The 14,304-nt window shown below is 43.2% G+C and overlaps 1 protein-coding gene across 1 annotated transcript in view; it reads right to left on the reverse strand.

Annotated features, from left to right (window-relative positions):
• Positions 1-3,448, reverse strand: part of HHLA1 (HHLA1 neighbor of OC90) — a gene marked incomplete at its 5' end in the record, with an annotated part of 34,218 nt that extends 30,770 nt beyond the window's left edge. Inside the window, 2 exons of the mRNA XM_084748461.1 lie at positions 2,324-2,383; positions 3,370-3,448. Coding sequence (XP_084604587.1) covers positions 2,324-2,383; positions 3,370-3,448 — 139 coding nt within the window. The remainder of the gene's footprint in view (positions 1-2,323; positions 2,384-3,369) is intronic.
• Positions 3,449-14,304: the final 10,856 nt, after the last annotated feature.

A 14,304-nucleotide genomic window follows, 5' to 3' on the forward strand; every position in this document is an offset into this window, starting at 1 on the left:
ATTCCATACATGCATATAATGTCTTTATACGCATGCGCATGCACACACACACACACACCACCACCACCACCACCACCACCACCACCTTTTTCATAACTCCTTCCAGATTCATCTCCCACTCCTCTGCTATGTAGCAGCTTCTTCCGAGATTAGAGCATTCCATGCTACAGACAAGCTCATTACCACAGGAAGTCCGCAACTCAAATGAACTTTAGGAAGTTCTTGTAACTGACCGGATTCACTAGTCCTGTCCCTCTCCAAGAATATAGAAACAGTAAAACTGTTGAGAGTCACTTTCAGACAAGCCCACTTGCTTGGAAGAAGCAGATACAAGCTGAATTGCCTGGAATAAACAAAGACCACAGGAGCTTTCTTGGGAAGGGCTCAGAGCAACTGAGTCACTTCAACACTTTCTAACTTATTGAGCTTCCTGTAGGCTGTGCGGTGTGCTCCAACTTTCCAGATTTTATGGGCTGTTACCTATGTTAGGGTGGGCTTTGGTGATGCAACTATCTTTGAATGATTTCTGTTCCTGTAAGTGACACCTCACCCATATTCCTATAAGTAACCCCAGTAAAACTCATTAGCTGAAAAAGCTGGGCTTCTGTGGCATCTGTACTTTGGCTCACTGTAAGTTACCCATCTATCGTGAGTAGATACGTGTGTTTCATCTCTCTGGGAAAAGTCTGTCTAACAAGATTCTAGAACATCACCAAATGCAGACAACACTGTGCCCTCTTTAATTTATTACCCACTGAGTCCAGTTCCTGCTGCCCATGTACTCCTGAGTGTAGGAAAATCCACTGGAGTGTTTGACCTACTGGGGACAACATCATTAAAGAAACTTGACTCTTCTCTTACAAGCCACTATCAGCAGCTCCTCAGAGCAGGGTGGGTTTCATGAGCCCCACCAACCTCTGAAAGCATAATTTTTGAACATCACTGCTTTTTCAATCAATAGGTAATAAGCTGCTCTTCTTTTTAAGTTAGAATTCCCTGTTTTTCAATATCTGGAAACAAATTTTAAGTGTACAGTAAATGTCCCTGAAAACCAGAAGTGGTTTTCCTCTGGAAGCATTTTAACATTATGTACCTTTTGTACTGTTTCCCTTTCAGATTTTCCTGTTTTTTTTCCCTTTGTGTGTGTTCATGTATGTTCACAAGTGTGCAGGTACATGTGCATGAGGGCAGAAGATAACCTTGGTTCTGTTCCCTATGCAGTGCCCACTCTGTCTCTTTTAAAAATAAGATCTTTCACTAACTCGAAACTAAGGTAGAGTAAGCAGGCTAAGGAGTTTCAAAAATCTACTCAGCCCTGGCTCCCCAGTACTGGGATTACCTCACCATGTCTGCCTTAATCAAATCAAATCAAAACAAAACAAACAAATAAAATACGGGCTCTGGGAATTGAACTTGGGTTCTTGGGAAGTTACTTTTCTGATTGAGCTATCCTGCCAGTTTTGTTTTTTTCTCAGACAGGCTGAATGTAATTCACTTAGGCTGTCTTTACATGTGCAGCTAGGCCCCCGCCTTTGCCACCAGAGTGCTGGGATAATAGGCATGTGCCACCATATCTGGGAAAAACATGGGTGACTAATAGGCTGCCATGCAAAAGCTGGTTTCAAATAATTGTTGGACAGATTATCTACATTATCTCGCTTTGCATTAAAAAATACACTAGCATTTTTACAATATCAGCTACCTGATATATAATAGTTTCCACACCCAACATCTAGTAGTTTATTCTTCCTGATTTCCTTTGGTGCTGGAATTATTTTCAATTAAAAGGAAGGAATTTGAAGGCTCAAATAGAGTAAGTATTTGTGAACAATTATCACACACTTACACAATACATTGGTACAGCTGGTGGCGCATGTCCTGTGCAAGCATTTTAACTGTACGCACATTTTGTGTCATTTTGTTTTGAAGCAGTGGGTGCTCTAGTTAAAAATAAAATTTAGAAAATAAGGAGACACTTCCATCCTCCATAAAAGCCCAAACGAGTACTGAAGGCTTTATCCTACTTATTTTTTAAAAAAAGTTCAGAATGGATGTGTAGGTCTCTGGCTGCTCTGTGAGCTGTTTTACAAGGCACATTTTGTAGGTCAAGTTCAAACCATGTAAACCAGGAAAGGTAAAGGCAAGAGAGAGCTATTTCACAGGTGGTGATGGCAAACAACAATGCTTCCATTATAAAATCTTATCCTCCGTTGGAAAACCACAGTCTATGCAGATTTCGTAGGATCCTAGAAGGAATTATTCAGAGAGCCCTGGGAATCTGTCAGGAGCTGAGTGAGCAAGGGAGGCACAACTACCCATTTACCTGTTGCAGGTAGGATAGCCGTCCCCTTCTCGTTCTTGCCTTCTCCTTTAAGACCAGTCACTAAAATAAAATAAAATAAAATAAAATAAAATAAAATGGGTTTCATCAGAGAAATTAGAGTGCAAGACATAACATCAGAAAGGGTTGAGTCGAGTTACCTATGTTTATAGAGGAGAGAACTGTCGTCTAGTGTGATTTGTTTATAATTCCATGTGTTTTGTTCACTCAGTCATTAGTCATCACATATTTGCCAAAGGCAAATACAGTTGAGACTGCTACCCACCCAGTCTGCTGGGTATTTGTATGTGTTGTGAGGCAGATATGAAAAAAGGGAACTCAATGGTGTAAAGGGTAATTATTACCAACAGTGCTTTGATGGAGGATGAAAGGGAGCCTGACCTCATCTCAGCAACGGGGAAGTCTTTCTTGGGAGGGCATGCTGAACCGAGATCTGGATGGACAGTATCTGGCTAGGACCACAACGACTGAGGGCTGTTCCACATGTAGAAAATAGTGTGTGGCCTGGTCCTACATTGCCCATGAGCATTTCTTTAAAGAGCTGGCTGAAGGTCAAGATGTTGGAGCATAAAGAAAGAAGGAGGTGGGCATTTTATAGGAGTTGGTGAAGATGAGGTGAGTAAGATCCTGTGGAACACATAAAGGACCAGGTATGGCAGCCAAACAGAAACAAGCCATCACTGAATCATTAGCAGGGACTAAGGGTGGGAATGATGGCTGAAAACAATCAAGTGATATAACCATCCACACACAAAGATCACTTAGGCTGACAAGTGGAGAATGGAACCATAGGAGAATTAATTCAGAGTGCTCCCTTGGTGGGAGAGAAAAAAATAAAGGATGGTGGTTTGAACAAAGATCGCAGAGGTGTAAAGCCTTCTGTGACACTCAAACACAAAAAGCCACAGCAAAAGTAAACCACACGATTAACACTTTGATCAAAGTAGTTAAGATTGTGCATTGACGTAAAGCATCATAATACCCCCTGATGTAACACACAGAACAGATATAGGAAGTGAACAGCCCACCTGCATTCCAGAGAGAGAGCATACAGGCAAGACCCATACACAGCCTCATTGGAGGACCATGCAGCAGGAAGCTCGTCATGCTGGGAAGCTCTGGCAACCTGGGAGCAAGACATCAAATTCTTAGAGGAAGCAAGGCCTGCTAGGCAAGCACTCTGACAAAGAATATGCTCTGGGAGCAGTGCTGGGAAGTGTCATTAGAAGACAGTCTTGTCAGGAAAGGGTTAGCTTGTGTTGAGATAACAAATAGACCCTATGATTTCTTTGGCTTAATTTTGAAATGAAGCTCATTTTTAAAAATTAATCCCTATATTTCATTATGAAAAGTTGGAGAGAGAGCTCTGACCCACACAGTTACTGAGGAACCTCAATCAATGGACTCTGCTCCATTCTGTAGCTTTCTACCTGGTCACCCATTAGCTGTGGTGGCAGTGCAAGGGGCATAGCTGATGGGTCTGGCAACACCCTTTATGTGCTTTGGCAGAAAGTGGTACGCTTATTTTAAGTTACAGAGTGTCAGAATCATGCATTTACTCTGCATGGCTGTAGGACATGTGGGAATATAGGTTTACACTCACAGTTTAGGCGTGTTCATGTAGTTTCTGAGATAAGAAATAGCCTCTAAATATAAATATTACTATTAACTTTACTATTAATACATTAAATGCTAGAATTATGAATGTAAGTGGCTATTACAACTTGCCTGACTCTGTGGCAACTGTGACAGCCATCTTTGAGATGACTGTATTCTGTAGCATGACAGCTAAAGTAGAAGACCATAAACTAATAATAATAATAATAAAATTATTGGGCACTTTCTGCGTGCCACAGAGAGCACTGATGTACATTTTCACTCAGTGAAGCCAGAACTGACTGATCATCATCCCCTTCAGCTTAGAGGCTTGAGGATGCCTTTGGGGTGAGAATATGGCATATGATGAAGTAAGTGAGGATTCTTCCCTCCAGGACCTAGATCCCAATGGCAACCTAACTGGCCTGCTGACCTTTGTGTATAGAGCAGATAGTTTCAAGTGTTTTCTGAAGATTAAATAGGATCATGAAATCCAGTTGCTAGTGCGATTGTTGGTCTAGAGTGGATGCCTAGGGATCTTAACTGTTTGTCATCCCTTTACCATTTACTCTTTGACCCTGTACGATACCAGAACCACAGAGGCACCAGGATATTGAGCAAATACAAGTTTATGTCCTAAAAAGTCACCATTTGTATTTTTGTAATAGTTGCCCATATTTTGTTGATCACTGATCATCAGTCAAATTTTCCTTTTACTAAAAGTCAATGTATTCAACTTTATTACTTTAAGACTACAATTTCTGTTGATGTTGCTCTTGGATGAAAAAATAATTTTCCTTCAGATTAGATTTCTATTCATCTCTATCAGCTGAATCAACTATATATTAGGAGGAAGCTAAGCAGAATTAGCAATGAAAACAGAGGAGTGTTATTTTATTGTATCTCATTCAGTACTTATAAAGGCCTCACTCGGAGAGGCAGAGGGCTCTCAGCTTACCCGGTAGATGGGCTTGACTTCGGGTAAGGGGACAAGAACATGTGTCTAAGTCAGATGCACTCTATTTGACTCCTGAGTTGAGCTTTGTAATCTAGCTCTAACTAGACCCTTCTCTCAACACAAAGAATCCAATGAGACTTAAGGCACAGTCGTTTGAAAACATGAACTCTGGAGTCAGACTCGAACTTATTCTTTGCTTATGTTTTTTTTTCTGTCCCCATTATTAGAACTACTTGTGCCTCAGTTTCTTTCCTCAGGGCTATGATGAATAGCAAAATACGTTCTCTGTGTAAAATGCAGCAGACAAACCTGGCAGAGCTAGAGCTACCAAACTGTCTTAAGCAAAGATGTGATGCTCAAGAGCATTTGTACTCCAATAAGCAAGCAAATAATTCTCTCCATGTGACAGACTTATAATCTCAAAGCTATATCTTATAAAATCTGTATCAGCTGTCAAATATTTTGCTCTAAATTTAAGTTATCATTATTTTCCACATTCCACACTTCTCCAGTGACACTTGCAAAGAAGTAAATCAGTAATGATAATGACTACAGTGAGTCCTGAGGGATTAAGCCACCCCAAAGACATGACACTTTGGCACATGGATTATTTTGAGGCAAAAGCAATTAAGAGTTGACAGGCATAGGAAGTAGTCTTTTCAGAGATTCCATCATCTGACAAAATATCCACATTTCCAGTGAATGGGTTCTGTCATAATTCCCATGTCCAGGAAGATTTTCAGGGTCATAAACAAGACAGGAAATCAGCACTGAGTCAAGTTTGCACGAGCGACTCACCTTAAAGTAAGCCTCATTTTCAGTTTGTTTTCCCATGTACTTCCCTTCCCCATGCACCACCTCTAGAAGCTCAATGACCTTTTCTTTGAATATATTACCCATTTGCAGCTTGATTGACACCTCACTAAAACAGCATGTAAACCTCTGGATCTAGTTGCCTCTATGAGGCATGGACATAAGCATATCTAATTTTTGTTAGTTCGATTTGCAGGTCCCCACGCATTGGTATTAAGAGAAGAGGAAATAGGATAGCTTTCATGTATTACGCTCCCATGTTTGGATAAAGCCTATGTGTATTATTTTATATGCCTATCATATTAGATAGGTGCGACATTTTATATACTATAGAAACCAAAAGATCAGAGGTAGAACCCTTAGCTCATGGACACATGGCTTCTTAAAGGACAGTCAAGTGAGATGGCTCACTTGACTGTAAGTCCAGCCTTAAGGTTGTTGAGGTAGGAGGATCTTTATGAGTTCAGAACCAGCCTAGCCTACAAAACAAGCTTCAAGCCAGCTTGGAATACAGTGTGAGATCCTGGTTCAAACAAAAAAGAAGTATACAAAGGAAAATCAAGCCCCACACTAAATCCAGCCCAACCAAATACAATACTAAACAAGAGAGATGAAAATTTATTCTCTACTTGTAAAATATCTCCCTAGAAAGTCACGGAAATGATCCAATGCCAAAAACAAAGTTGGTCTTCTTGCAGTGTTCTTGTCCTCTCTGGGTCTTTTTATCCTTCCCTCTCACTTTTCCACTTACTTACACCCATGGAGGCTTACAGAGACCAACGCATCAACCAAAGAGCATGCACTGCCTGGGCCTAGGCCTCCTATACCTACATAACCGATGGGCAATTTGATCTTCTTGTGGGTCCCTTAGTAAATTGAGCAGGTGCTGTCTATGACAGGGACTCTGTTGCCTGCTTTGGATCACTTTGCTATAATTGGGCTGCCTTGTCTGGCCTCAGTTAATGAGAAGGAGCTCAGTCCTGATGTGATTTGATGTGTTGGGGTGTATTGGTGGGGCCTCCCCTTTTCTGAGGACAATGGAAGGAGGGAAAGGGAAGAGGGTGGGAGGGAAGGACAGGGAGGAGAGGAAAGGGGGGCTACAATCAGGATATAAAGTAAATATATAAATTAAGAATAAATTTTAAAAATAAATAAAAACAAAGTTGATGAATTCCAAGCATTTTAATGGATGGAAGCATTAGAATCCCAGCAGCTCCCAAGGAGACAGATAAAGGTTAATTGAGAACAGTGAGTCAAGATCTACCCAGGAGTCTTACAACGTTAACTCACAATACATCTCTATTTTTATCAACAACAGCCCTAGTGCTGGTGGCATGAACAATAAGAACTTAACTTTTAGAATCTTAATAAGCATTGTCTTGCTCCCAAGTAATATGGATCACAAATCATCCATGTTTAGTTTGAACTGACCAGCAAGTCTACCTTTCTCCTTGCACTGTGAGGGGTTGAAGATGTCCCTTTCCTGAAGAAATCACAGTGAACCATAGCAAAGGGGACCTCACACAGATGCACCACGGGGCATGATCATTTGCTCATCTAATTTCTAGCTTAGCATGAGCTCCCTCCTGGAGAGGAGGCAGCGGCTGGGTAAACAATTGCTCAAGGCCATTAAGATGGTGATGGCAGCTCTGGATTTTAACCTCAGAAGCCACTGCCACAGCCTTTAGAGCAACTCAAACAGGTGAGGGGTTGTGTTTTTAGAATACCTAATGCAGAGCAAGAGGTGAAGGACCTCTTTTCCAGGACTATCATATATGGGAACACACTGGTTCTCAAAGCTGTTCTCTCATTAGCTGCTAGTATCATTATTCTGTAGTTTGAAGAAACCGGGGCTTAGAGAGCAGCCATTTTAAGGCATGCAGACCCCCAAACCAGAAGTTGTCTGTTCCCTGAGGTCATGATAGATCTGCGGTTGAGTTGATTCTGAAAGTTAAACTCGGCAGCAGCTACCTTGCTGTTAGACACATCTCGGGACATTTCCCCCTCATCTTTTCAATTTCTTGCATTGAAGACGGTATTTTTTTAATCTCAGAAGTGAAGACAGTCTATCCCCTCACTGGCTCAAGAATGCTTTAAGATCCTAATCAATACCATAAAGGAAATGGAAAACAACAGATTGTGATCAAAGAACCGAGCCTTCGCTCAACATGCTGGATATAAGGCAGAATGGGCTCTCCTATCACTCAGCCTGCAGGAGCCAGAACACAGGAATTACAGCATTCCTTAGCTGGCCTCACGCTTTTGGGGTGAGGAGACCAAAGGCAGCTTAAAATATCTATAGCATACAACTCACCGGTCTCCTGAGCAGGATGAATGACTTCAAAGAACTTAAATGGCCAGGAAGATTAGCGGTGAGGTCAGAGTAGCTGGGATTTATATGAGTTCTTAGTGAAAGATACAGGGAGTGGGGATGGGGAATGGCTTGATAACTCTGCTTTAAATCCTCTGCGTGGGGGGAGGAATAATAATCCTCCCCAAAACTGTGAGCAGTGAAAGAGGATCATCTCTATCAGAGAAAAAAATGCCTGTGTGATAAGCTGAATAGACTTCGTGAGCTGAATGACAAAGCAGCGATTCAGTCAGGGATGGGAAAACTTTCCTGAGAGTAATTACTGGTGTGGAGGGAACAGCACAGCAGGAAGCAGGTGATGAGTCCCCCCCTTCCTGTCCTGGGCATCTTTGGGCACAACATCACCTGGCACACATCCAGCCAGAGTCTTCTGAAGAAGTGGTCAGCTTGAGGTCAAGGTTGGCAGGCCCCTAGAGCAGGAGTGTCAAGCCAACTGCCTGTGGGCACAAGGCTTCGGATATCGGGGGAAGATGTCAAGTTTTAAAACATTGCAGGGCGTGGGGGATCAAAGGAGAGTGTTTTGTTGACATATAAACTACATTGACAAATTTCAGGGCTGATAGCTGCTGTGTAGAATAAAACCATGAAATGAAGTGAAGTTGATTTTTCTGAGACCCAGAACTATCCTAGCATCCTAGCCAGGGCCCAGGCCTGCAGGCCTGCATATTTCTGTTTGGTAGAAGCTCTTTTGTCTTTTCTCTGGAGGAGAGCTCAAGTTCCTGCATCCTGTCAAGCACAACTCAAAAGTAAAATAAAGGTGAGGGTATGATAGTTGAGGTGAAGGGCAGAATTCTGCCTTTCACAGAGGCTTCAGCAAGGGATCATGGGGATTGTGGTTCAACACCCTAAATGACAGCTAAATCTAACACCTAACACTTGCTGATTCACAAGCAAGCAAACAAACCCAACAACTAGAGAACCAATGAAAAAAAAATGTGCTTATTTACAATTTTGGTGAGAACTAGGGAGAGAAAAGTTCTCAAGGTCTCTACTTTTCCTATACCAAGGGCTGCAGTTTAGAGAAAAGATGAAACAGAAACCAGGAGATAATACAGACATATCTTCGGCTGTGAGATGAGTTACCAGAATGTGTTCCTCTGGCAGTTTCTACTCAGCTGTCATGGCTTCAGGTTGTAGTCACCTCAACATGAAAGTTTCAATTTATGGTGTGTGTATGTGTGTGTGTGTGTGTGTGTGTGTGTGTGTGTGCGCGCGCGTACGTACATATGAGGTTTAACTATGACTTCTATCACTCTCCTCTGGCCATGATCTTTATTTTATTTTTAATTTTTTTCACTTTACATCCTGATTGTAACCCCTCCCTCTGGTCCCACACTCCCTCTCTCAACCCTGCTTCCCTCCCCAGTTCTCAGAAAAGGGGAGCCCTCCTCCCCTATCATCTGACCTCAGCCTATCAAATCTCATCTGTGAAAAATCCTCCTTCTTTGTGGCTTGGCAAGGCTGCCCTACCAGGGGGAAATGATCAACATGTGGGGGCCAGAGTCCATGTCAGAAGTAGTCCCTACTCCCCATATTATGGGACCCACCAGGAGACTGTGCTGCCTATCAACTACATCTGAGCAGAGGGTCCAGGTCCTCACCATGCATAGTGCATTTTTGAGACAGTCTTTCAAAATCTTTTAGGAGTGCCCCAGACCCCGCTGTCTCTCCCTCTCAGATTTAAGGTAACAGACACATGTGGCCATGCCTAGCTTTTTATGTGGGTTGTAGAGATCTGAAATCAGGATCCTCATTCTTGCTCAGTAAGCACTTTACCCAGTGAGCCATCTCCCCAGCTCCTCTGTTTAACTCTCTAAGGTCTCTATTGCAGCACTACAGCCACATGGTTCTAAAACATGGAGTCTTAAATTCAGAAGTGTCACTGGCTCACAGCCTTCTGGAGAGGAGATGTGACCTTTGTCTTCCCATGGCGCGTCCCAGTGCTGCTGTCTCCAAAATCCTTCCCCTTCGTGCTGGCCCCTGTGCTGCTGATCATAGCTAGAGAGTAGGCAATGGTACTATCTGAGCTGTCCTGAAAACTGTACACCAATGACATCAGGGGCCCTGCTGATCCTGCCCCCGGTCTGCATTTCCAGAACTACTCACTGGCCCATGCTGTGGTACCTTAACCCTTGGAACCCTGCTCACCCTGGGAGGAGCATGCTGTGTATTTCCCTGACCACCTCCTACATTGAGTTCTTATACTCAGCCATGATCCCCTGGGTCTACCCTTCCCCTAGGCTAGGCTACACTAGAGCCTCTTGGTAAGATTCACTGAACCTTTAGCACACTTCCCATGCTTTGCTAGTTCTTTCCCATGGAAACCCTAATCAAGGTTCTTGGCTGTCTTCCTCCTGTTCCCTTTGCCCCCGACTTCCTGGGTGCATCACAAGTGCTTTCCTCCCTATCTTGCCATGCCTCCTGCTCTTAAAGCCCCATAAGTAAACCTCTGCCTTCATGTCTGTCGTCTTTCTTGCTCCTACAGGTGGAAAGACTGGGCTCTTGCAAAAGCTGCCCCTTTCCATCCTTGAATCAACAATCTCTTCCCTATCATCACAAGCTCATCATCACAAGCATGCAAATATGCGATTATTTTTTGAATAAAACATGTACCTCCTTTTGTTCTCACAGCTCTCCCTTTTCCTTTATGGTGACAATTATCAGTCCCTCCATCCCTCTCTTCTCCTAACTCAAACCACAACAACTAGGCATGATACCAGCATGGGTCCAAGGACCTCTGGGTGGCTGACTTTTTTTCTCAGCCAACACCTCAGCAGTGCTTGGGTCCCATTAGCTGTCAGGCCTTTCTTGGGATAGTCTGAGCTCAATTTCCTCAACAATACACTCTCTTGGCTGTCTTTATTTTATTAGCTGTTCATACGCAGACCACGTTGTTAGTTCCTCCTCATCTTACTCTCTCAAGGTTGTAGTACTCAATCCTTAAGTATCTCTTCTTTTTTCTCTGTGTGTGGGTACTAGGTGATGCTAGCATTGCCCTGTCAAACTTCAAATGTTTTTCATGAGAACCTGAAAGATGATATAAACATGTAGATAAACATTGGTGTATCTTTGTGGGTAAATGGTCCTTTTAACTTTCCATTCTTTGTGTAAATCATAACACACAGGCCATGATATGCATGTGGAAGCCTCAGGACATCTCAGGTGCTTGTCCTTGCTTTCCATCTTGTTTCAAACAGGGTGTCTTGTATCTTTTTCCACATTGAGCATGCTAACCTAGGTGGCCCACGTACTTCTGTGGATACTCTTGTCTCTGCCTTCTATTTCTGGAGAGCAGTACTGGCAGTACAGTACTTCATAAGGGTTCTGTAGATTCTGACTCAAGCCTTGATGCCTTCTTGGCAAGTGCTGAACCTATTGAACCAATTCCATCAATCCCCATAGTCCTCTGCTGGTCCAACTACTCCTGGGTCTCACCCACATGATACAGTTCTAGATTGAGCTCCCTGCTTCTATTCTGTGCCCTTTGGACATTTTCAACAAAGCATCGTCAGAAGCCATATATTACAGGATTAACATACTACAAATCATGGACCCAAAGAATCTAAGTAACAAGGAGGGCCCACGGTAGGCCATCCGTGAATCTCACTCAGATGGAGAAATAGAATAGACAGTACAAGAGGAGGTAGAGAAGGAACTGGATAGGAGAGAATATGGGGAGGGAAACGAAGTGGGGGGGGACCAGATGTGGGGATAGGGGGGAGGGAATGTTTGAGAGCCTGGAGAGAAATGGGAAACCATTTCTGATATAAATAACATCTCGCCATCCTCTGCTTGAAGTCTTACAGTGCCTCTCTCCTGACTCAGAATAAAAACAGCTAATAACTTAACAGTCCTCTGTGACTTGACCTCTGTTTCTTTAATTTCCTCTCATTGTCCCATTGCCTCTGCTAATTCCTTTGCCTTGAGCTAATCTAAGGCTTACCTCACAGTGACCAGAAGACCACCTACCATAAAAGTTTTCAGACATGATGTGGGGGCCAGGATCCCAGACAATCACACTTTTCGTAGGGAAGATTCTTTACACGTCCCCAGTATGGGGAAGCCATTTGGATCTGGGTCAACTCCCGTGCTCATTGTAGGAAGCCAACAGTCTTGGAAACAATAGCAGATTCCCAGGAGCATCTAGGATGTGAGGCTATGAATGGGCTTTTTGCTCCATTTGTGTAAGTGGAAAGGGATTTTCTCAGGGATATACTTTTTCAGTTTTATCTACCACGCATTTGATACTCATGAGACTGAGAGTGTTGCTGAGGATTGAGCCCATAACTGCAAGGCGCATCGTGGTCCCATAACGACATGTTGCCTGTAGGCACTGCCCTTGCAGCTGGACACTGACCTTGCAGCTGAAAAGTACTTATGACAGCTCTTGTTTCAAGAGGCCCCAGGAACTAGGAATCCGTTAATGTTAGTCAGCTAGCCTCAGCCGTCTTACACTGTCCTTTGACTCTCAGAGTGGTTTTGTTGGTGCAAGTAGGATTTTAAAGTGAACATGTGTACCATATACTGATTTTGCCTGCCCCAGGTCACTTTTGCCTGCCTTCCAGCTCACTGCCATTTGCAGTATAACTCTCTATGCCGACAGCTCTCCAACTTATTTGACTGTGTCTCCCCATTTCTTTACCTGAGGGTTCTGGCACCTTGAAGCTCATTCAGTTGTAGCATGAGTAACCTGAGAGTGTCCCTTAACACACTAGGGTGGCCCTCAGTCAGCAAAGAGTAGACACTAGCAGGCTCCTGTGTGTGCGTGGAACAATTCTTTGGTCCTATTCATACAACTCCTCAGAGAGCTCCCTGTCAGGTCACAAAGATTAGCACCCTAGAACCTGCAAGGGTAGGATTGCTAAGGTTCATGCTAAAGGTGGTGTGATCTTTTTAGCTCTGGAAACCTTGGCCTAATATTTATAGTCAGTCCTTGTATTGAACTCTTAACTTCAGAGCTGAGGAGATGGTGTCAGTAAAGTGTTTGCTGTACAGCAATGGAGACTCAAATTAACCCCTAGAATCCATGAAAAAGAGCCAGGACAGCAGTACATGCCTATAACTGCAGACCGGATGTGCTGGCTACCTAATCTAGGCAGATTTATCAGTTCCAGGTTCACTGGAAAACCTGTCTCAAAAATACTGTCACAAGCTATTGAGGAAGACACCTGTCCTTCACATACATGTGCACATGCACATGCATATGCACCTACACCACACCCCCCCACACACACACCCCCACACCCCCCCCCCCACACTAACTGCTCTAGTAATAAGGTGACTTTGGGGCCTTGTTGGTTTCAGATTGATACAACACATTGTCAAGTTTCCAGTGAAGCCAAAGGGAAGAGAGTGAGTGAGCAAGCTCACTTCATGGATGTTACCTGATGTAGTCCATATCAGTTCCTCATGAGTTAGTGGCCAAGAATCCAGGTTCTGGAATCAGACTTCTTCAGCTGAAATTCTGCTTCTGTCTCTGTGACTTTGGGTGAACGACCAAACCTCTCTTAGCCTCCATGTCCCATTTTACAAAATGGGGCTGATAATAGTTTCACACTCAGGAAGGCTTGCTGTGCAGAGGAAATGAGACAATTCATGGAAAATAAAAAAAATGTCTATTCCCCATAAGCACTTGATGGAATCAGCTTTTATTCTCACAATGGCTGACATACTGAGCATTGGAGAGGTTTTACAGACCAAATTATGAGAGAGAGAGAGAGAGAGAGAGAGAGAGAGAGAGAGAGAGAGAGAGACAGACAGACAGACAGACAGACAGACAGACAGACTGAGGAGAGGGAGCACTTTTGTGCTTTTGTTTGGACAGTTGGACATTTCCTGTTGGGATAGATATGCAGGAGAAATTTGAGCAGTAAAACTGATGCTATAGAGGATTTACTAATAAATGTGCTTAGGAAATATTAAGTTACTCAATGTAGAAGTTAGCTAATGCAGTAATGCTTCCAAAATGACCAGAAGGTAAGTAGTATGCTTACCTGCTTGTTAGAAAGAAACTATAGGTAAGAAATAATTGGGACTTCAAACCTAACTGAAGTTTAGGTTTTGTTTACCAAGACTGATGACAATTAGGATCTATCCCCATAATAAAAGGAGAAAACCTTGACTTACAAGGGGCCGATGGACCTGTTCCTGTATCACAGAACACATGTATAACAGGCAGCTCAAAGGGGATGGAACAGGATGACAGCCACCACTAAGCCTTTGCCT

Source organism: Acomys minous (genome assembly GCF_964271855.1).
Source record: "Acomys minous genome assembly, chromosome: 12".
NCBI lineage: Eukaryota > Metazoa > Chordata > Mammalia > Rodentia > Muridae > Acomys > Acomys minous.